The following is a 20,530-nucleotide window of genomic DNA, read 5'->3' as shown; positions in this document are numbered from 1 at the left end:
GGATAGTGTGCTCTCCATCCTGCTTTCAGCGCAGGGGCGCGTTGATTGATGCGGGCTCGTTGCTGCCTAGTTACTTCACTGGCAAGAGTCCGACAGGTAATTATAATGAGTCTTGTTTCTTTTGTTTCTTTCCTTCCTTAGATGATGGCCGGCGACTGGGGATGGCGGGGTGCTGCTGAGAGGAGTAGCGCTGAAGGTGAGTGAGAGCGTGATGTGCGATGCACCCCTTTCGTATTTGCATTGAACTGAGTTCTTTTTCTGTGTCTTTTAGGTGCTGCAACGTTTTCAGCATGGATGCCGGTTATGAAGAACAAATGCAGTGGGTAAGCGCGGTATGCGGCGCCTCTAGATGTTTCCACGCTAACCTGGAGTGTCTTTTCCCTCTTGCAGATGGATGAGAAGTTCCAGAGACAGAGTTCCCCCAGAGCGGCTGGGATTCAGGTAAGCGTTTGAAGCTCGTAAAGTATTTAAAAATAAGCAAAGATTTGCAGAATGCTTACTAATGCCTTTTTCTGTTCTTTTCCCTTTTCCCTAGGAAGCGGCGTGCCGGGATGGGAATGACACCACCGAAGATGCCCGCAGAACAGAAGGCGCGATGAATGATGGGCAGAAGCGCCGCAAGGTAAGGCTGTTCCCAACGGTGTTCTTGTTCTTGCAGGAGCTGAGCGCAGAAGAAAGATGCAGGCCTACTGGAGACCAATCCGAACACGGTGAGTGTCACGCTGCAGGTGCAGAAAACGCAAAGCATGTTTCTCAGCCTGGGTGTGGCTTAAATAGTCTCTGGGTATCCCAGGTGTCTCTGGGCTGAACCACACCTAAAAGACTAGACCGCACATGCAGTTCTGGGAACCGAAATATGTGGGGGCATCCATCTTGTCCCCATCAATGCACTACAAGTCCAATCCCCAATGTTATCCTATGGGAGTGAGTGAGTCTGGTGCCACAAGCGCCAAGTCTGACTCCAAGTGGGTCTTTGGAGGGATGGAGAGGCCCTTGAGGGCCATGTAGGTGATCATGGCCTGGCTCCAGCCTGACATCTTGGAGGGCTGGGGACATGAGGGGCAGGAATCATGACATGGAGCTAGTGTTCCTTGTTTTTATGGTCATTTTCTTAAGTGGCTTAAAGAGGAGTATGAATGAAATTCTGAGATCGTATTGGCCCAGTCTGCTGAAAATAATTCCTTCCTTACTTTCTCTGGGTTGCCCGTAAGATCTAATAGAGTATCCCGACTCAACCAGAAGCAATAGTGCCAGCCCCTTTATTTCAGACGGAGATCGAAGTTCACCAAGCTCACATGCCTTTCGGAAGTCCCCCCATCAGTGAGTTATCCAATGAAGTTAACATTTTCTCATAAAAAGATAGGTAACACCAGAATACTTTAGCCTTCAACTAAATGCCCCCCAATTGATACAGAATAATTACAAGCGTCGTGGAGGATTGAAGATGCAAGACTTTTCTCCATATTATAGCTTCTAAGAAAGGCAGATAGTCAATCAGTACTGGATTGTATATTTCTATCCTTCTAGAGTAATTTCGAGATGATCTTGCCCTTAAAGAAATGCCTACGGGGCAGTTAAGAGAACTTGCCAAATTTAGAGTCCACCCTCTGTAATTGATAGACCAATTTGGTGGCCTTAGATAAAAGCCATGATCGAATAGAAGTGTCAGAGGGTTTGGAATTTATCTTGAAGCCTAGATACCGAAGAAAAGAGTCTATCCTCTCAACCAACTCAGATTGAACCCATCACTTGAATGAAGTTTGTTTTTGAGTGTTCGAGAGTTGCAACACCTTAGTCTTTGCAGGGTTAATGTTAGAGAGTTAACCATCACAAAGGCAGAGAACCTGTTCAGGACACGCTGAAGGCTGAAGGGTATTGTCAAAGATTTTTTTTATAGTGTAGTGGCTATGAAGCGCAACTATTAGTCTCAGAATGCCTGGTGGAATGCCCCGTTTGAGGCTTTTGCCACAGTAGTGACCGATCGACCGCGTCGAAATACACTGCAAGGTCGATGGTGGCCAAGTATACAGGATAACACCCCCTTAACCAGTCCTGACACAGAGTGCACTTGAGTAACATGCCGTTCAGAAGGGTACCCATGCCCAATCTAGTTTGCCACTTAGGTATTAAATTCTGGCTACTGGGCCAGGTTTCCAGATGTTGTAACAGGAGAACAGTTTGGAGTCCGCATCGGGTATGGCTATCTGGCGGTAACTGCGTGGCGATGCTCTTTCCCCTCTTATATAAGGGAATGGTGTGGACACTTCCCCACGTTGGAGGAAATTGCTCAAGTTTGATGTCAAGAAATAGGGTGTGTAGAATTTCTGCCCAAATTGGCGGGTTCCATTTAAACAGCCTGTTTGTGAGCCCATTCGGACCTGGTGCCCTCGAGTTGCTAATGCTACCAATTAGCTCAATAAAATAAGACATGGAGGGCAATATCCAAGGGGTCACCCTTAGCAAATTCATTGGCCGCTATACAGTTGACTAGAGGTGTGGGCCTGGCATAAAGGGACTCAAAATGATGGACCCAATCTTCCTCTGACACACCGTTAACCATCCTGCCCACTTGCGTGTTTCTAGATGCGTTAATCACTGACCAGAAGGATTTTGAGTCCATCTAAAAGGGCAGCTAACATTGTTACTGCAACCAATTGCAAACAACGAGATCTAGATGAGCAGAGCCAGTTTTCATACCCCTGATGCGCTTTCTTGATGTAAGACCCTTTGGACAGTTCTGAAAGCAAGGAGATGTTTTTAATTTGCCTAAGCGAGTGTCTCAGTTCTCTTCTTCGAACAACATCACCAATATGTGTGTGTGTGCGCGAGGAGATGAGCGAAACTTACCGCTACCTACCCTAGAAAGGTTTGGGGCAATTACAATAGCCACAAAACACTAAGATATCAACAGAGAACGTGGTACGCATTTCTAGCTTTCACTTTAAGGCCATAGCTTCAGAAGCAGCTTGGCTCACCCATGCAAACATATGGGGTGTCCAGTGTAGCCGGTTGCCCTGCACATTGCCTACCACTACCCGCCACCCCATATTTGTAGCAGTCAAACCACGGGCAATAACCAGAGAATGAAAGTGGGCTTCCAAGATGAAATTATAACTAAGCTCAAAACGTGAGCAGTTCTCCAATAACCAAGGTCCAACAAACATTATCAATGGTAGAAACACTCTGCCCATTGGACCACGTTGTAGAAGGGGGGATATCTCCAAAGACCAAGCCATTAAGAGGTGAGAGCCCCATCCCTGTAAGACAGTCTACCCACACTGTTCCATTCCCAGTTTTGGAGACTGTTTGAGCATCCTATAGTTAACTCCAGGATGGAAAGATAGCCTGAATTTAAGTCCCCAGCCACCAAAATATGCCCTGCAGGTATAGTATTGTGCCAATCTGCCACTCAGGAGGAGATGGATTCAACCCGCTCTGTTTGTACCCAGATGCCAATTGATGTTAATCACCAGCACATTCACACCCAAACAGTTGTGAGTCTAATATGAGTGGCCAAAACCCCAAAGCGGACGTCAATGCTGGAGACTACCTTAATTGACAGGGATATTTTCACTATGGTCAAAAAACCACCATATGGGCAGCCATTCTTGCCCTGTCATGAGGCCTGATGGACGACATAATAACGGTCAAAGGCAGGCTACACCTTAAGCCAACTCTCCTGTATTACAGTAACTGTGTGTTTCCTGAATATGCATGCTAAGCATAGGATATTGAACAAGTGAACGTGTCCTCTGGAGTTGAAGGAGACCACAGAGAAACCGCCAGTCTTCCTGTATGAGGCCACATCCAAAAACCCTTGCTCCCCAAATTCAGGCCGTGAAGATGCCAGGAGCCAGTACCAGTACCAGGTTTCCTCAGAAGTCATGATCTGCCTCTTTAAGGCCAGAAACTGATCCTCCACCGTGACTTTTGGTCCCAAATGTAATTATGTCTTTCCTCTAAAGCCTTGTTGTGTCATGATCTCTGCTTCCAAAAGATCAGGACGTGCCCGACTCCCTTGGAAGCAGATCCATAACCCAGGTTCCGAGTGCCAACTAGTCCCAATTGGGACGTTTTGGACCCAGTCCTGGCGCCAGTGGCACCAGGCTCATAAATATGCCCAGTCCCAGCGCTGGAAGCGCCGGCCTCATAATGCTTGGGTGGACTTACCTGCAGCAGACCATGCTGCTTACTTACCTGCCAGTTGAACCCCGGATCCTCTTCTGTTTGGGACTACTTTTCCTGTTGGGTGGGGCAGGAGCCACTCCCTAGGTTCAGAACACTGGAACTCTTCTGGAAAGCAGGAACTCTTTTCTTACCTAGGCGTGGCTGTGGAAGGAGACACCTAAGCACTACAGGAGGCTATTTAAACCACACCCGATGGATGAATCTTGCTTTGTGTTATTCTGTATTCTCTGCAGCAGAACGCTCATCGTGTCTTCTGCTTCTGATCCTGGGCCTAAGGAAACAAAGGCTTACCATCCTGGAATCCAGTCTTCAGCAGCACCTGTAAAGACAAAGAAAGAACAGGTTAGCACTACGGTCTTCAGTGGCAGCGCATCTCTTACCTGGTCCATCGGCTGTCACCAACGCCTGGCGCTGCATTCCGGCATCTGAAAGACAAAGGCTTACCTACTCTTCGCATGTTCCGGAGGTCTTCGCACTGCATTCCGGCATCTGAAAGAAAGAAAAGCTTACAAGCTCTTCGCACGCTCCGGAGGCCTTCGGCGCTGCATCCCGCATCTGAAAGACAAAAGAAGGTGCGTTTAAAGACATTGGGCAACTTTATTACTCACGTGCCATTACTCCTTCCCACGCCGAATCCAGTGGGTATTCCAGCACCCTTCAGCTTCTCTAAAGCTCCGAACTTGTACCTGCAAGATAAAAGGGACAGTTAGTGCGCATCGTGAAGCAGGCTACAAGCGCTTACCTACGTGCTTCCAGGCGCTTCTATTCCTCACGCGGGTTCGATCCTCAACTCTCATCAGCCCACCATCCGCCATCGCCGGAACTCTGCAAAACAAGAGATATCATTACAAAAGACTTTTAAGACATTTGAAGCGCCCAGAACTTACCGTTCGTGCAGTTAACGACGGACAGCAGTCCTCTGAGGTCAAGAGGCCTGCACCCTTATCCAGTGAAGGAACTGGTTACGGCACCCTGCCCCGAGGCAGATGGAGAGCTCGGCGTTCACTTACCTAAGGTGAGGGCGTTAACCTTTGGGGTTCTACAGGAGAAGAGAAAGGGAAGAGGAGAGAGGCACCCAATAACCCCAGTTCATTAATCCCATATTTTCTATCTGCAGACATCTTACTCTTCGAGTCAGACATACAGTGCACAGAGGTCCAGCCCAAAGAGCCAACCGTGTGTTACACATCACCTTTGAAGATACGGCATTCACCCAGTCAAGACCGGCGCCTCTGCGGGAATCAGGTGAGCGTTACATGTTGCCCCTCCCCACCGCCCCCGAGAGAAACCCTCCACCTGAAAAAGGTTGATGCTAATTGGTTATAGATCATAACCTAAGATTATCGCGCTCCTTCAGTAATGGGTCCACAAGTTTGGATTTGAGATAGATCACCACTTGATCGAGTCTGCAGTGATCAGGAATAAGTACTCTATTCACATCACCGGATTTGATGCCACCCAATGATGGTATTTCTTGTAATAATACATTTGAGCGGTTCAGAACAGAGAAGAGGGTTTCTGGGATTACAATTTCAATCATCACAGTTAATGTTTCATATTGTGCTTTTATCTGCAATGGAGGGAGCAACTTCTGCAATCCCAATGGACTCGGGGGGGAAGCAGTCTTTTCTACTCGCCAAACAGTCCTTAAAGCCACCCTGTGGCGTTTGAGACCTTGGGGGTGACAACAATTGCATCCCTTTGTGCCTGCAAGTTTGAATATGTAATCAAGGACATAGCCTGAATGCAAGGCACCGCGGGCAAGACTTTGGGGGCCGCTTGCACAGACACCTTAGGAGCTAATGAATCACCCTCATCGGAGGGTGAGGGGGGAGAGATCCCTACTCCTCTGTCCTGCAAGGTCTGTAAGAACCCTGGCATATGACTTTTTTGGGAGCCCCCAACCAGTCCAACTGAGACAAGGAAGCCTTCACAAATCATGATTTCATTAAATTGTGTGCGCTTTGTTTTTTTGCATTTTTAGAGGGCATGTTTTTAGACTTTCTTCTACTGTGCGACATGCTGTCTATTGTGCAGGTGGGTTTGCCCTCGGGTTTCTCGCATCTTAACCGGCACCATGCTCCAAATTTCCTCCACCAACTCTTCCACTGAGTCATCCGGAGTAAATGGTATCTTGTATTTTGGGCAGATCCGGTAACCTATTTTGGTCAGATTCTTTGTTCACCCAAACCGGCTGCCTGGGCGGCCTCTCGGCCAGGCCATTTACCAAGGACTGCCTCCCGATCGAAGACTGCCAGTCCACGGGGCAAAGGACAGCTGACAGAGGATGGGCCGGCATAATATTATTTACACCCACTGGAGCCTGTACAGCCAGAGGGTCTTGGGCTTACTTAGCAGCATGTCCAGTTGGACCCTCTTTGATCACCCGTGCCAAATACGTTGGAGCATGCTTACTGATCGAATCCGTAGTTTCCGCTGCAGTCCTCGGAAATAATTCAACTGTGCCAGAATTCGTAGAGAAGAGAAACTTGCTGGCAGCGGTGTGCAGGCCAATATGTTTGAACTTAAACAGCAGTGATTCGAGCAATACTGCATTCACTTTGGTCTCTCTTTGGATACCTTCATAAAGAGACCAAGGTGCATAAGACGTGGTTTATTTCTGTGAATAAGCCATCTCTCTCCTCTCCTTGGCAATCCTCAATTCTACGCATCATTGCTGATAGCCGTCGAGGAGGAAGTGGAGTGGGTGATGGAGCTGGGGAAGAGGAGACGAAGTCTGTACCAGAGATGCACTGGCCATTATGGTGCATACTACCTGAAAGGGTTGTCATGTCCGCTGGGTGTCCACAATAGAACTGTCTAGTGGCACATTATCGTGAAAAAGCAACATGAGCGCATATGTTTCAAATTGAACACTAGAGTCAGGTAATGCTTCCAGGTCCTGCTTTGATGGTGCCTGTTGAGTTGCAGGGATCACTTTCAATAGATTTTCCATATGCTGTATTAGCTGCTGAGTCAGCCATTGCTGACTCACCAGACAGTGAGAAAAAGTTTGTAATCAGATTCTGACATTGTTTTTTTGATTAAGAGGCTTGTTTTTCCTTTTACTTGCAAATATGGAATTGCGACCAATGGTGCACCATTTTTGGTGGGTCAGAGTGGAAAGGGCTATGCAGCCCCAGGACACAAACGGCATCAGAAGTCGTCCAGCTGTGGGAACCCCCATTAGCGAATATCACATCCCAGGAATCCTAACCAGTGTTAATAAACACAGAAGATGGACTGCACAATGGGGCAGTACCATCATATATAGCAAGAACCCAGGACAGTGGAAAACACTCACCGGATTAAGGACTACAGAAATATGTTGCTTCATGAACGATGAAAAAGAATACTGTTAATGGTTCGTTACTGAAAACTAATTTCTTGCACTGTACTCAAATGAATGAAATGTATTTGTTCTGAACCACACTGAATACACTCAAAGAAATTGTTAGTGCCTTGAGAAAGCCCAGGAAAGGGCGAAACAGATGCACGTTCCTCCTAGCGGAGTGATGATGGCAAAAGGTCAACATAATTCTCACCAATGCAAAACACTATTTAACAGCACTAAGCTAATATAACTCATGGATGTATAACACTGTATAGAATTGGCACAAAGTCAGTAAAACTTTCACCAATGTAGATACAATTGTTAAACGTTTGAATTGAAATCATTTACCCATTACTCACTAAATAGTGTGCAGTAGCTAATTATTGGAAGATTGGACCATACGAATAACACATGCGCAGAGGTCTACATAGAAAACCACCATCTTTATCCAAAATTAATAGTGGCCAGCATCCCTTCGTCCGTAATTGGTCTGGGAGGTGGAGTATTGCCAGAACTACCGCTACAGAGATCAGAAGTCATTGCCCAATCAATAATCGAAGTTGTCACTCACCACAGCCTTGGAGTGAAACAGGTTTTATCGCAGCCCAGCGTGATGCTGGAGTCCTCTGCCAATGGCACAACTCCCAACACCTAACACATAGCACGCACATTGCGCGCCGGGAGAAGGTCTTTGTAGAGCTGCTCTGCCTTCAGGGAATGAACAAGGAAAACAGACTCCAAAATGTTTTCCAACGAGTCAGGAGCTCTGTGCAAGCACTTCAATCCACCTAACATAAGGCACACGCACACCACACAAGCAGCTTATAATAAACACACTATACCTTTTCAATAGGACAGCCAGTCTTAGTGTTCGGCCCAACATGGGAGAGTAAAATGATTTTCAAGGCGCATGACCCCTATAAAATCTTAGGAAAAAAAGGCCCCTTGAATGAGCTTATATCCCAACTTGAGAGACGCCAGAAATAACAAATCTATCATGTTAATTTGCTCAAGGAGTGGAAGATCGACCATAGTGGGGACACTACAGTTACTATGGGCACTCTCCTCACAGATACTGAAAACACATTAGTTTCTCCCGCTCTCTCACGTTCTCAACAGGCTGACATTAGCAATTTGTTGTCTCAATTGCCCTCCTGCCTCCAGCCCCCTCCCCCCACCCCTCCCAAAGAGTTATTTTCGGAGGAACCTGGAAGGGTTGCAAACTTCTTCCATTACATCCAAACACCCACAGGAAAAGCCGTTCATCTAAAACCCTACAGGATACTGGAAGCAGAAAGAAAATTATAGTTAAGATAGAGGACATGCTCAAGGCTGATATCATCGAGCCCTCTGAGAGTCATTGGAACTCTGTTTTCTTATTGGCCAAGCTGGATCAGTCCTGGTGTTTTTGTATAGACTGATCAAAATTTAATAATATTTCTGTTTTTGACAACTACCCTATGCCCCGGATCAACGGCCTAATTGAAAAACTAGGTTTGGCCAGGTACAAAGACATTAGACCTGACCAAGGGTTACTGTCAAGTACCGTTAAATTCCAAAGAAAGGGAAAAGACTGCTGTCTTAACTCCATAAGGATTATTCTAATTTAATGCCTTCCCCTTTGATCTTCATGGAGCTCTGGCTACTTTTCAGGGGCAGATGGACAAAAACCTTACTCCACGTTCTGTGGAGCCTTTCTCGATGACATAGCTGTTCACAGCCAAAGCTGGCCCGAACACATGCTGTATTCGATCACCCGGGCTCTCACACAAGCTGGTTTAAAAGCAAACCCTTGAAAAGGACACCTGGCTCATTCCGCTGTAAAGTATCTAGGAATTTTCGTTGGGAATGTCTAATACAACCTCAGGCTGAGAAAATTAAGGCGGTCCAACAAACACCTACTCCTAAAACCAAAAGCGATCTTCGTGCCTTCCTAGGATTAACCGGCTACTATAGGATATTCATCCCGAACAACTCTAGCCTGGCAGGCAACCTGACGGATAAGTTGAAAAACTCCCAACCGGAGAAGATACTCTTGAAGGATCAGGCCAGTTTTGACGGTCTTAAGAGCATACTTTCTCACAAACCCATCCTTACGATGCCAGACTCCAATAAAGAGTTCCTCTTATACTGATGATTCAAATTTAAGATTAGGGCCAGTACTATTTCCGGAGTATGATGGAATCGAACACCCAGTACTATATACACCAGAAGTATGCTTTTACCACAAGAGCAAAATAATGCCATAGTAGAACTGGAAGCCTTAGCGATCAAGTAGGCTATAAGGCACTAGAGATACTATCTTACAGGGAGAAAATTGAGGTTGGCGTAAGGGTTCTGGCAAGAGAGCACAGGGCAAAAGCTTGATCTAAGTCTGCACTGTTATGGGGAGATTCCAGAGGCAACACTAGCATATTACAGAAACAGGGTACATACAAAGCTGATCTGATTTGTGACAGGTATTCACAGGAACTGCAGGGGCAGGAGTAAAGAGACAGAAAGCAAAGGCAAGCAAATATACTGAGCAACACAGGTTGATCAGAATAAAGGGTGTACTGGAATATGAAAGGGTCTCCAGGGATTAGGGAAAGCCCTTGGGATCGGTACCATCAGATTACTCTTAACAACGGTCATACAGCAGTGTCATGAGTTAGGTGTGCCGAAGAGACTGTCGTACTCAGTGCAAGGGTAAAACTGGACACCATATTATGAGGCAGGTACGACTTCAATGGACTAGGCGAAGGCAACAATAGTGGACCAAGATGTAATACAGGTAGAAAGCAGCGTTGAAAGAAATAACCAGGTAAAGGACAGGAGAGAGAAACAAAGTACAAAGCAGAGGCTGGAATATCAGAATACACAAGGCAAAAGACTCAGGCAAGATAGTTTGCTGCCAACACAGCGAATATGAGGGATTCAGCAAACAGAGTGCTTAAAAACAGGCACTAGAACTATAGACTTGTTAAGGAAGATCTTCTAAAGAACAAACATCTTAGCTCCTCTAGGGCACCTGGACCAGAATGACAAACTATATGTTAAGAAACGAGTCCCGTAGTGTCTAGGCGCATTACTACCATATCATGATCCGACCACCCCATAGGCCTTATTTTACAGTTGGATATTCTCCCTCCCAGGTCCTTGTTTAACAACACAATCTGGGTGTAGGTAGCGTGTGGGCCAAGAAAAATGTTTAGCCTTCCTCATTCTGGTGCTGCTCTCTCTATGCATCTATCAACCCCCTTGCCACGATGTTCTGGCCTAGATGCCACTCCCCCCGCCCTCCTCTGTGTACGGCTGTGCCCCGGGCTGACTTTCGATCCAGCAACTCGTCTTTCCGGGAGTTAGTCTCCTCCTACAATGTATAACTCCTCGAGTGTTGCCTGGATTGCATCTAGCGCCTCATTAAGGAAGGCCAGCTGATCGTGGCCCTATACGCCCCCAACCAAGAACACCATCCCAGCGCCCCCCAGGTTTCTCCGCACTATAAGCAGGTACCCATCCATAAGTCTGGAGACCTCTTGGTCCTCAAGACGCACGTGCCTGTGTAGTATCATACCTACTCCTCCCCTTTTGGACTGTCCTGAGGCCCAATAGACCACCCCTATGCCAGCTCCCCTCAAATGCCACTCTTCTACTGTCACCAGACGAGTTTCCAAAGAAATTACATCTAGGCCGGCATTTCAAAATTCCCGGGCCACCGGGTGAGTTTAGCCCTTTAACATTTAGGGTTCCAACAGCCAGGCTCTGCCCTCCACCTATGACCGGCATCAAGGTAGGACCCATCTCAGTTTACTTAGCTGATTACCTTTGGCTTTTCCACTACCTCGCCTTGCTCTGATAAGACAGTGCATCCCTTGACAAACCTCAGTACCCAACATGGTTGTTTGCAAAACTAACCCCAAAAATCCCAACAAAACTCGAGTCAGACATAGTAACTGTGTGCTGCAATTAGCTGCTAGTGTCTTGGAGACGCCCTCCTTTTCACCAACGGCATTTGGGGGGTGGGGGGGTGGAACAGCGTCAGGTTGGATAGATCTTGGAACACTGACAAATGAGCCTCCGTACTCGATGGCCTGTTTTATCAGTGCCCTTGTGAGCACGTCAGCCTTGTCTTTATATCGAGAGAACCTGGCCTGTACTAATCGGGGCCCTGAACCATAAGGCTTGCCGCCTCTGTGTGTCCGCTCCAGTTGCACCCCTTTGCCCCCTTACGCTTCAAACCGCAGGTTAACTATGTCCTGCACTTTCGCTCCACTTGGGACGGGCCTTCCCCTCCGACTCCCTGAGGCCTGTGATGCGGATGTTATTTCTCCTTTCTCTGTTTTCTAGGTTCTCCATCTTTAGTGTCACTTCTTTTCCCCTCAATTCTAATTCGGTCATCTGGGCGTCTAGGCGCAACTCTACTAAGTCCGCATTTAGCTAGTTCTTTTCCAGGTTTTCTACTTTATTCTCTACTGCGCCCATTCACCCTGTTAGATCGGCTAGGGATGCATGCAGATCTCCTCTGAGGGCGTTTATCTCAGCCAGAATACTTCCAATGTCCTCTTTCATGACAAACCTCGAGATGTCTATGTCCGCCAGCAGGCGACCCTGTGGGACCCGCCCATGTTCTTCTCCCGGTCCCTGCAAGGGCATCTTCTGTCGATCTCTCATCCCTGGATGGGTGTGGCGAGCAGCAAGTTCTGCTCCTTCTGGAACTTCCCCACGGTCTTCACACTGCTGGATTGAGGGATAGGCGTCTTCCGCCCACCCAACTGGGCCCTTGGATAGCTTGGGGCACTCAATCCCTGTCCTTTTGGGTGGTGAGGTGGGCTGTGGTAGGGGCCCTGTGGGTGGAGTCCCACCAGTTGTGGCCTTGGGGGCCAGGCTGTGTGTTCTAAGCCGGTGTGTGGGTGGTGGCGGCGGCCGCACGCAATCAACTTGCGCCTTCCTTTTGGGTCTGGGGCTCGGGGGTGTTATGGCCTTTCTCCCAGTGCCTCCCCGCCTCAGGACTGCTCATGCCTACGGCTCCTGCGATGCACTCACCAGCAGGCCCAGGGCCGTACCTTTTCAATTTTTAATACTTTAATACTGTCATTGTCAGTAAAAATAAAAACTAGCTGTTCGGGAGAATTCTCAAAAATGTGCTAATTATCTTCACCTTAGAGACCCCCAGCAACTTAGCTGGATTTTGAGGACTTGATGTTTTTTACCTAGAAAGAGTGTGAGCCTTTTTTCCCACTGATGTATTTTGATATGCGTTTTACCCTTGTGTTTTCTTTGGTTATGGAGTCTAACCAACTCCATAGGCATCATCTTTTACAATTGTGTCACACAGCACCTTCAGTGCAGTGACACGGGAAGTCTTTCAGATTTCCCAAGGTTTAAATACCTTCTCTGGGATCAACTACTGTTTCCCAGAACAGTGGAGTGAAATGGACTTCACTTAGCCCTGTAAATTTCTAGACCCAGCACACCCCATCTTACAATAGAGTGCCGGAGGGGTTACTCAGTATCCCTATGTCTAGATACTCATGTAATAGTCAAATGTTACCCTTTCCTCTCGGAATGGCTGGTGGCAGTGGTTTGACAACGAACTACCATGATTTTTCACGACCACAAAATATTTGTAGCTCTGGTGACGTTAAATCGCGGGAGCCATTTTAAAAAACATGGCGCCCAGCCATCGTTGCTAAAAACAGATCCTGGTCGTCTTTTTTTGCCATTTCTTTGTGGAAAGGTCCTTCCAGAGTTTTTCTCTGCACGCCAAACCAGGTTTGGTCTCTTTGTTCATTCGCCTTTGGTGGGCTTCAGGAGTGAAGACCGCCTCTGGCTCCAGAGTATCTGGGGTAGACAGGAAGTGAGCGAGGTGCCCGAATCTCCCTTTGCTTAGTCTCCTAGGGGACTCAAATGCACTCTGATTGGCTGGCTGACACTCCGGCAAGGACAGCCACCCTGCTGGGTGAGTGGCAGCTAGGCTGGAATGAATGGGAGAGAACTGAATAAAAGGCGAATCTCCTTGGCTTGGAAGGCAGAGTCGACCACTGGAACGAAGGAACCGAAGAAGAGCTTGAAGAGGACAGTTGCTGCAACTCCTGGACCGTTGGTTTGCCCGGTGAAGCCCTGCTGCAGGTCCGAATTGCCAAGTTTGCATCGACAGAGAAGCCCTGCTAAGGACAACTTCTCCCTTTGAGTTGGTAGGACCAATCAACTCCCAAGTAAGCCACCTGGACACCTATCTCAGAGCTGGTTGCATTTCCTCAAAGTGCTGCAGGAAACCGTAGAGCCAGGGAGAGGGACACCAGATTGTCTGCGTTACTGGCCAAAGCTGGCCAAAAGCATTTGGAAGATCCTCTGGACTCCCACGATGCCGGACCGACTGAGTCTGACCCCCCGCAGTTAAGTTTGGGACTTCAGAAGCAAGAACAGTCCACCTTGACAGCCAGGACCAGCGTTGTTACCAGTGCGGTAGCTGAATCGCGAAACAGTCACTGAAATTGAAGTTTGCCAGTTGCGAGCTTTGACCAGTCCCAGTGCAGGAGACCCCCGACGTCCTCCCACTTGTCCCCGTGACTGAGGGTCAGGAACAGCGAGATCTGCAGGAACTGCCAGGAACAGAAGTCATCAGCTGCATCGGTTTCTTCATTGTAAGGTACTGTAAAACAAGACGGAGAGAACTAACCTCTAACTGTGAAAGTGCTTGGAACTTTTGCAACTCACAGGCCTAATCAGCTTGTGACCCAACATATGATTCTTCTTTTTACAAACTACTTCTAAGAACTTGTGCAGGGACTTTTCCATTTAACTACCAGAACTGCTTTATCCTATCCAAGACTTTAGCCCATTGACTTTGGCCTAGCCTATTGAATTGACTCTTCTGGTGAACTCAAAGTATCTATACTGTCTAAGAATAATTGTAGTCTTTCATGCTCTGATAACTTTTGCCTTTTACTTACTTTTTAAAGAGTGTACAGTATTGAAGTAAATTTGTGTGTTACTATAGGATTGCCTCCTTCTAATAAGTGTTATAATTGAACTGATAAATAAATCATTAATTGTTATATAAGAAACCTTGAGTGTAAGAGTCTATTTGAATACCTGTAACTGTGAATCTTTGTGTAACTCCACTACTGCTCACATTTCCCCTCTTGAGATAAGCCTGGCTGCTCAACACGCTACCAAAAGTGGGTATTACAGACTCATACCAAAGGTTGGTTTGCTTACAAATGTAGTCATAGTTGTGTGTAGTGTTCCCAGAGGGTACTGCATACAAACTTGGCCTAACACTAGCCTAGACATGTCAGTGAACAAAAAGAAGTGGCCCAGATATGTGATGTTATCAGTGATGTCATCAATGACATTTGTGAGGTTATCTTTCATGCACAGTGTTTGTCTTAGCAGTGCACAGTGGTGGCGCGAGTTATGGTTGCTTAACTTACCATAGATGTCGAATTTCTGGGGTTTTCCAGTTTTACTTGTAACCAGAACGTTGCCTTAAAGTTTTTTAATTGAATTTCATAGCTTTTTATTAGTGCAACTTAACGATAATGTTCCTTTAACAAAGTTTTTTCAGTGAATATATATAAGACCAGCATCACCAGCAATAAGGGCTATGTAATGCAAGGCATTTTGTTGCACTGCTGACATAATATTTTCTTATACAAGAAAGGTTTATGCAAAAGGTATATACACCAAAGTGCATCTCATTTATCTGTCAAAATTATCACCTTTTAAATAAAGATTGTGTGTCACTGTAAAATATATTTGAGCTGAAAACTCATACAGACTACACAGTTGCTGGAATGTGTGGTGAGAAACCAGCTGTGACAGAAGCAGTGCCATTGTATAAACAATGTCCTTACCCATTTATTTACTGAAGACTTAGTGGTTGCAACCCAAAGAGCTGTCGGAGGATCGGATCTATCCAATTCCATCTGCAAATAAAGTAAAGAAATTGAAAGAAGAAAAACTGAATTAGAAGAATAATACAAGGTAAACAGATAAACTCAAATACAGTTAACACTTGCGTAACAATTAAAATAATTGAAAGCATTCCAGTTAGGAAAGCAAAAACATTGCAGTTATGAAAGAAGGTGGCAAGAAGTGGAGGCGAAAGGGGGCCAAGCAGCCAGCAACACATTTTGCATGCCTAGATATAAGGAACGTCTTCTTTAAACACTGCATTTCCTGTCAAACAGTAAAAAGGAACTTTTGATACGCACAAATCAGTCATGATCATTCATGTCCATGTGGCTCAGATACCCCCTCTGAAGATCACTAGGACAGTTTTTCTGAAGTCCCTTTCTATTACCATTTCTCTGTACGGATTCTATAGCCCTCACTGCCTCCTAAGATAAGCCTGGCTGCTCTGTCTACGCTACCATGAACTCAGGCGGTACAGCCTTATAGTAAGAGTGAAGTCTTGCACTGTCTCAGTTGAATGGTTTTACTAAGAAAAACTGTCCTAACACTCATCAAGGATGTCAGTTAATTAAAACTGAACCTTTGTGGTCTAGTGCAGGCCAACAAGCCCAGTTTGTCTACCACCTTTGGCATCAGCTTCTGGAATTAAGGATGAGGCATACAAAGAATATGCTACAGCAGAATGTCCAGCTGTGGGGAGGTATTGAAACCTCTGTCTTCCTGCAAGTTGGAGGTCGGGTCCACAAGATCCTCTCTTGCTGTAATATTCATGTGGGAAATGCCACTTTTTCTAGAGCATTGAGGTTCCAGCACAAATGGGATAAGATCACCTTTATAGAAGGTTGCGGACAGTTTGGGACATTAATTTGACCCACTGGAAGTGGGGAATACTCCAAAGATGCGCCAGCGAAGCAGGGGGCAGCTGGTGTCTTTGACACGACGGCAGAGCCACACAGCACTGGTCTGAATCTGAGTCCATGCAGTGTTGGTCTCGTAACGAGTGCTGAATCCGTCGACACAAGTTGTCATGATTCTCTCTCTTCGCTCCTGCCACTTGGGTGAGTCGATTTGGGGTGTATTTGCTAATGGACCTTCCTTCCAAACCTTACAGGACAGTGCTGTTGCGATTTGGGAGCTATAAATCCATATTTTCCATGGTCACTTCCCTTCTGGGTCCATACCAGGTTTTGGGCAGCCAGTATGCCGCTTTAACCAAAGTAGTATTCTTCCCAGAATGCCTAGCCCACTGCTTCATCTCCACCATTGCAGGACAAGGTTGTGTGGAGGATAGGGAGAACCTGAGACTGACCGGTGCTAGCAAACAGCACACCTCAGGTGTGTGCTCATTAGCCAGCTTTAAAAGCCTCAGTTGGCTTCAGTCCAGTGCTGGTCATTAATGGTGTTCAGGTTTGGGACCAGTGCCTTGTTCTTATGCTTAGAGTCTAGTTTCTTACTTCTTGTTCCTAGATACCTGTATTTCGAATTTAGTGTGGTTAATAGTATTTTCGGTTTCCTGGACTTCCTTTCTGTCTTCCTCTGTTTTGCGGTCAGAACTTTCCAGCGCTTTCCTTTTCCTGTGCAGCCTAGTTTGTGTTCTTTGTTCCTTTACCTTTGCCCTGTTCTACAGTGTAACCTTGAACCCGTTAGACACTCCTCATTAATAGATTGCATATTTTGTACCCTTCCTTTTCTGCTCTGGGTGGGGAAGGGGATTGCACTTGTTATTTCGTTTCCCCTGCTCCTGTTCCTTTGCTTTCTCTTAGAGTCTGTTCCTGTTTTCACTTGCCCTTCTCTCTTTGTTCCACAGGGTTAGGTGTTGTGTGCTGTTGTGTTCAGGTCCTGTGTGAATGCTTATGTTTTCCTCACTATTCCATAAGTGTCTATGTATTTAGTTTTTCTCCCTTTGCTGTTACTAGCCTTTGAGGGTCCCCGTTTGATCAGCAAGGTTTGTGGGCTTTGTTGACATTCATCGTCTTTATTTCATCCTGCTGAGTATTGTCTTTAAGTTACCTTATACAATACCATAAAGAGTGTTAGCTCATAAATCCTGTTCTTGCTTGTCCTGTATTTGGGCTTAGCGCGGACAGTACCTGTAACAGCAACTGTGGGCGAAGAGCTTTAGGACTTTCTTTGTAATCGTAAAGGAGATTTTAAGTGCTTACCACAGATCCCTGTTCATATATTTGTATCACGTTCCACTTACATATTCTGGGGTTAGCATGCATCTTCTTGGTTCCGGAGTGCATATTATTTGATACGTATTACTCATCTCGTGCTCATTTCCTAGGCCAGATCACCTGCCCCATGTCTCGCCATGACACCTGTGCCTTTGTGAAGATGTTGAGCACTTTTCAGCCTAAATTCTTCCCATTCCTCCGGGGTGGAAGAATCAGTGGGAAACTAAATGCAGCACGAATCCTCAGAATCATCCTTGGATCAATGGCTCCTTTTCTTCACCAAAGAAGAATGGTGTCTCCAAAACTGCTTGGGGCATGCAACCTATTGTCTGTCTGTCTTTTTGCCTTTCTGGGTTTGAGATTGGTGGTAGTCTCTCCTCCGCTTTGCAGCATGCTCCCATAAGGCCTTAAGATGCATGTACTGTTACGACCGGCAGGACTGAAATTGTGCAGGATGTGATCCTTCACAAGCAGTGTAAGCAGATCCTGTAGGGGACGGAGAAAGATATGTCTTCTACAGTTCACGCAAGGCTTGAAATCAGAGACTTTCCCAGATTTGGTATAACTAGGTGTTCTCACAGTGCACAGAAGAAAGGAACTGGAGTCATGGCTGCATCATATATACTGCCCCGGACTTCATTTCTGATGCAAAGGCGCACAGCAAAGCAGACTTTGAGGTGTGCTGTGCCTTGGTGGTGAAAAGGTTTCTCAAGTCAGCCGGTGCTGGTGACAGAATGAGCAATACGTGGAAGTAAGGAATCTATTAGAATATATAGATCGTACATTAATTACCGTAATCGCATTTCTGATGCTTGTATCTGCTTAGATTGACATGCTTTGCATAGGCCGATATCTAGTGATAGGTGCAGGGTGTTGCATTACTTGTTTTTGAAGTTCGAACTGGGACGTCGACTGGGAATGTTTGTTATACTATCCCTCGTGTGACGTGTACCGTACCCATGGTCCTTCACGGGTCAAAGTCCCTTAGATTGTTTTGTTTGTGATATGAGAGAGCATGAAGTGTATGCGTGAGTACAGAAAGTAAAGAAAGGTGTTGGATGCCTATGACTCCAAGAGGAGAGGAAGGGTGGGCACATGTGAATCTAAGCAGATACAAGCATCGGAAGAACAAGTTACTTACCAACTGGTAATGTTTTTTTGATTGGAAGTTCCTCCAATGTATTCCTCATCTTAGATGTATTCCATCCAGCTTTAGCTGCTTCAGACATTTTTTCGACAGAGGTGCCGTGCTTCGATGTCGTCGAGTCAATGGTCCCTCGCAGGCCTCCGTCGAGGGTGACATCATCGGGTATATAAGTAGCACACGCGGCGCCCATTGGCCTCAGTTCTGTTTTTCCCCCCACTCTTGTTCTACTGTGTAGATTGTGCTGGTAGTCGGGTATTAGCCTTGCGAGAGTTGAAGTGGCAATAACCCGGAAAATCTACAGAGGGGTAGGATGGGTGGGCGATGAGTAATACGTTGGAGGAACATCCAATCCAAAGAACGTTACCAGTTGGTAAGTAACTTGTTCTTCGAATGGATTGTGTCCTCCAACGTATTCCTCATCTTAGATAGACTCCCAATGTAGTATGGTAAATTCTCTGGAGGAGGGAGTAGATTTTTGATACCCTTATATGGATGAATATAGCACTGCTTTACAAAATTCAGCTCCTTAGACTGGGAAGCATCCAGACTATTGAATTTTGAAAAAGTATGCAGCGATGACCAAGTTGCTGCTTCACAAATGGATTTTAAGGGAACACCTCTTTGAAGGGCTGTCGAAGAGGCGATGCCTTTGGTGGAATGGGCCCTTAAGCCTTCTGGTGGGTCGTTCTCCGCCAATCTGTAGCATTCTGAAAGCCAATGTGATATGGTTTGTTTCGACACCGATTGACCCAATATCCTTCCGGCGTAGCCAATGAAAAGTTGATTATCCACTCTAAGCTTGGAAAGCCTAGAAATGTAAAAGCTCTTCTCGGGTCCAACCTGTGCAATCTTTCCTCTTCCTTACTAGGATGAGGTGGAAGATAGAATGCGGGTACAACAATTTTCTGATTTAAATGAAAATCGGACACAACTTTAGGTAAAAATGAGGGTTTAACCCTTAATACCACTCTGTCCCTATGGAACAAAGTATAGGGTGGCCCAGAAGACAGTGCCTGCAATTCGCTCACTCTTCTTGCAGATGTTAAAGCAACTAGGAAAGCAGTTTTTCATGTTAGTAATCTTAATGGACAAGTGTGTAAGGGTTCAAAAGGGGCACACTAAGAATTTTAGAACCAGATTAAGATCCCAAATTGGTACTTGGAAAGGGAAAGGAGGAAACACATTTGTGAGTCCTTTTAAGAATTGTATTATTAAAAGGAATTTTGAAGTAGGAGCATTCTTCTGACGAGCGCTTGAAAATGGAAAGCGCTGCAAGATAACCTTTAACGGTTCCAACATTTAGACCTCTATGTGCTAGTGACAAGAGGAAGGACAGTACTTCCAGAATAGAACATAGAAAAGGATCAACATTCTTTTCTCTGCACCAGTTGCAAAACTTTTTCCAATTGCAACGGTAGAGAGATTTTGTTGCTGGCCTTCCCGCCGAAAGCAACACCTCCATGACATCATCTGGAAGGTCCCAATCCTTGTATCTCAGCCTTTCAGATACCAAGCATGAAGGTTGAGAATCTTGTCCTCTGGATTGAGAACGTGGCCCTCCATTCGTGAGAGAAAGTCCTCGCTCTGAGGAAGACGTAACGGGGGACAGATGGACATGTCTAGAAGGTCCGGGTACCACGTTCTCGTGGCCCAATCCGGGGCAATTAGGATCATGCGGTTTCCGAACCGTCTCAGTCTCCTGATGACCTGAGGAATTACGGGAATCGGAGGGAACGTGATGAACGCGTCCCCTAGGGCTCCTCTCTGGGGAAATTCCCTTGA

General features: G+C 46.2%; 1 protein-coding gene across 1 annotated transcript in view; it reads right to left on the bottom strand.

The window, feature by feature from the left end:
* The window catches only part of WDR48 (WD repeat domain 48), a 1,182,842-nt gene that overhangs the window by 697,677 nt on the left and 464,635 nt on the right, over nucleotides 1-20,530 (bottom strand). Inside the window, exon 9 of the mRNA XM_069647743.1 lies at nucleotides 15,364-15,435. Within this exon, the coding sequence (XP_069503844.1) occupies nucleotides 15,364-15,435 (72 nt within the window). The remainder of the gene's footprint in view (nucleotides 1-15,363; nucleotides 15,436-20,530) is intronic.

The sequence above is a fragment of the Ambystoma mexicanum genome, chromosome 2q (genome assembly GCF_040938575.1).
Source record: "Ambystoma mexicanum isolate Mex_15411 chromosome 2q, UKY_AmexF1_1, whole genome shotgun sequence".
Lineage (NCBI taxonomy): Eukaryota > Metazoa > Chordata > Amphibia > Caudata > Ambystomatidae > Ambystoma > Ambystoma mexicanum.
The sequence above is the reverse complement of the archived record's forward strand: the minus strand, read 5'-3'. Positions and strand labels throughout refer to the sequence as shown.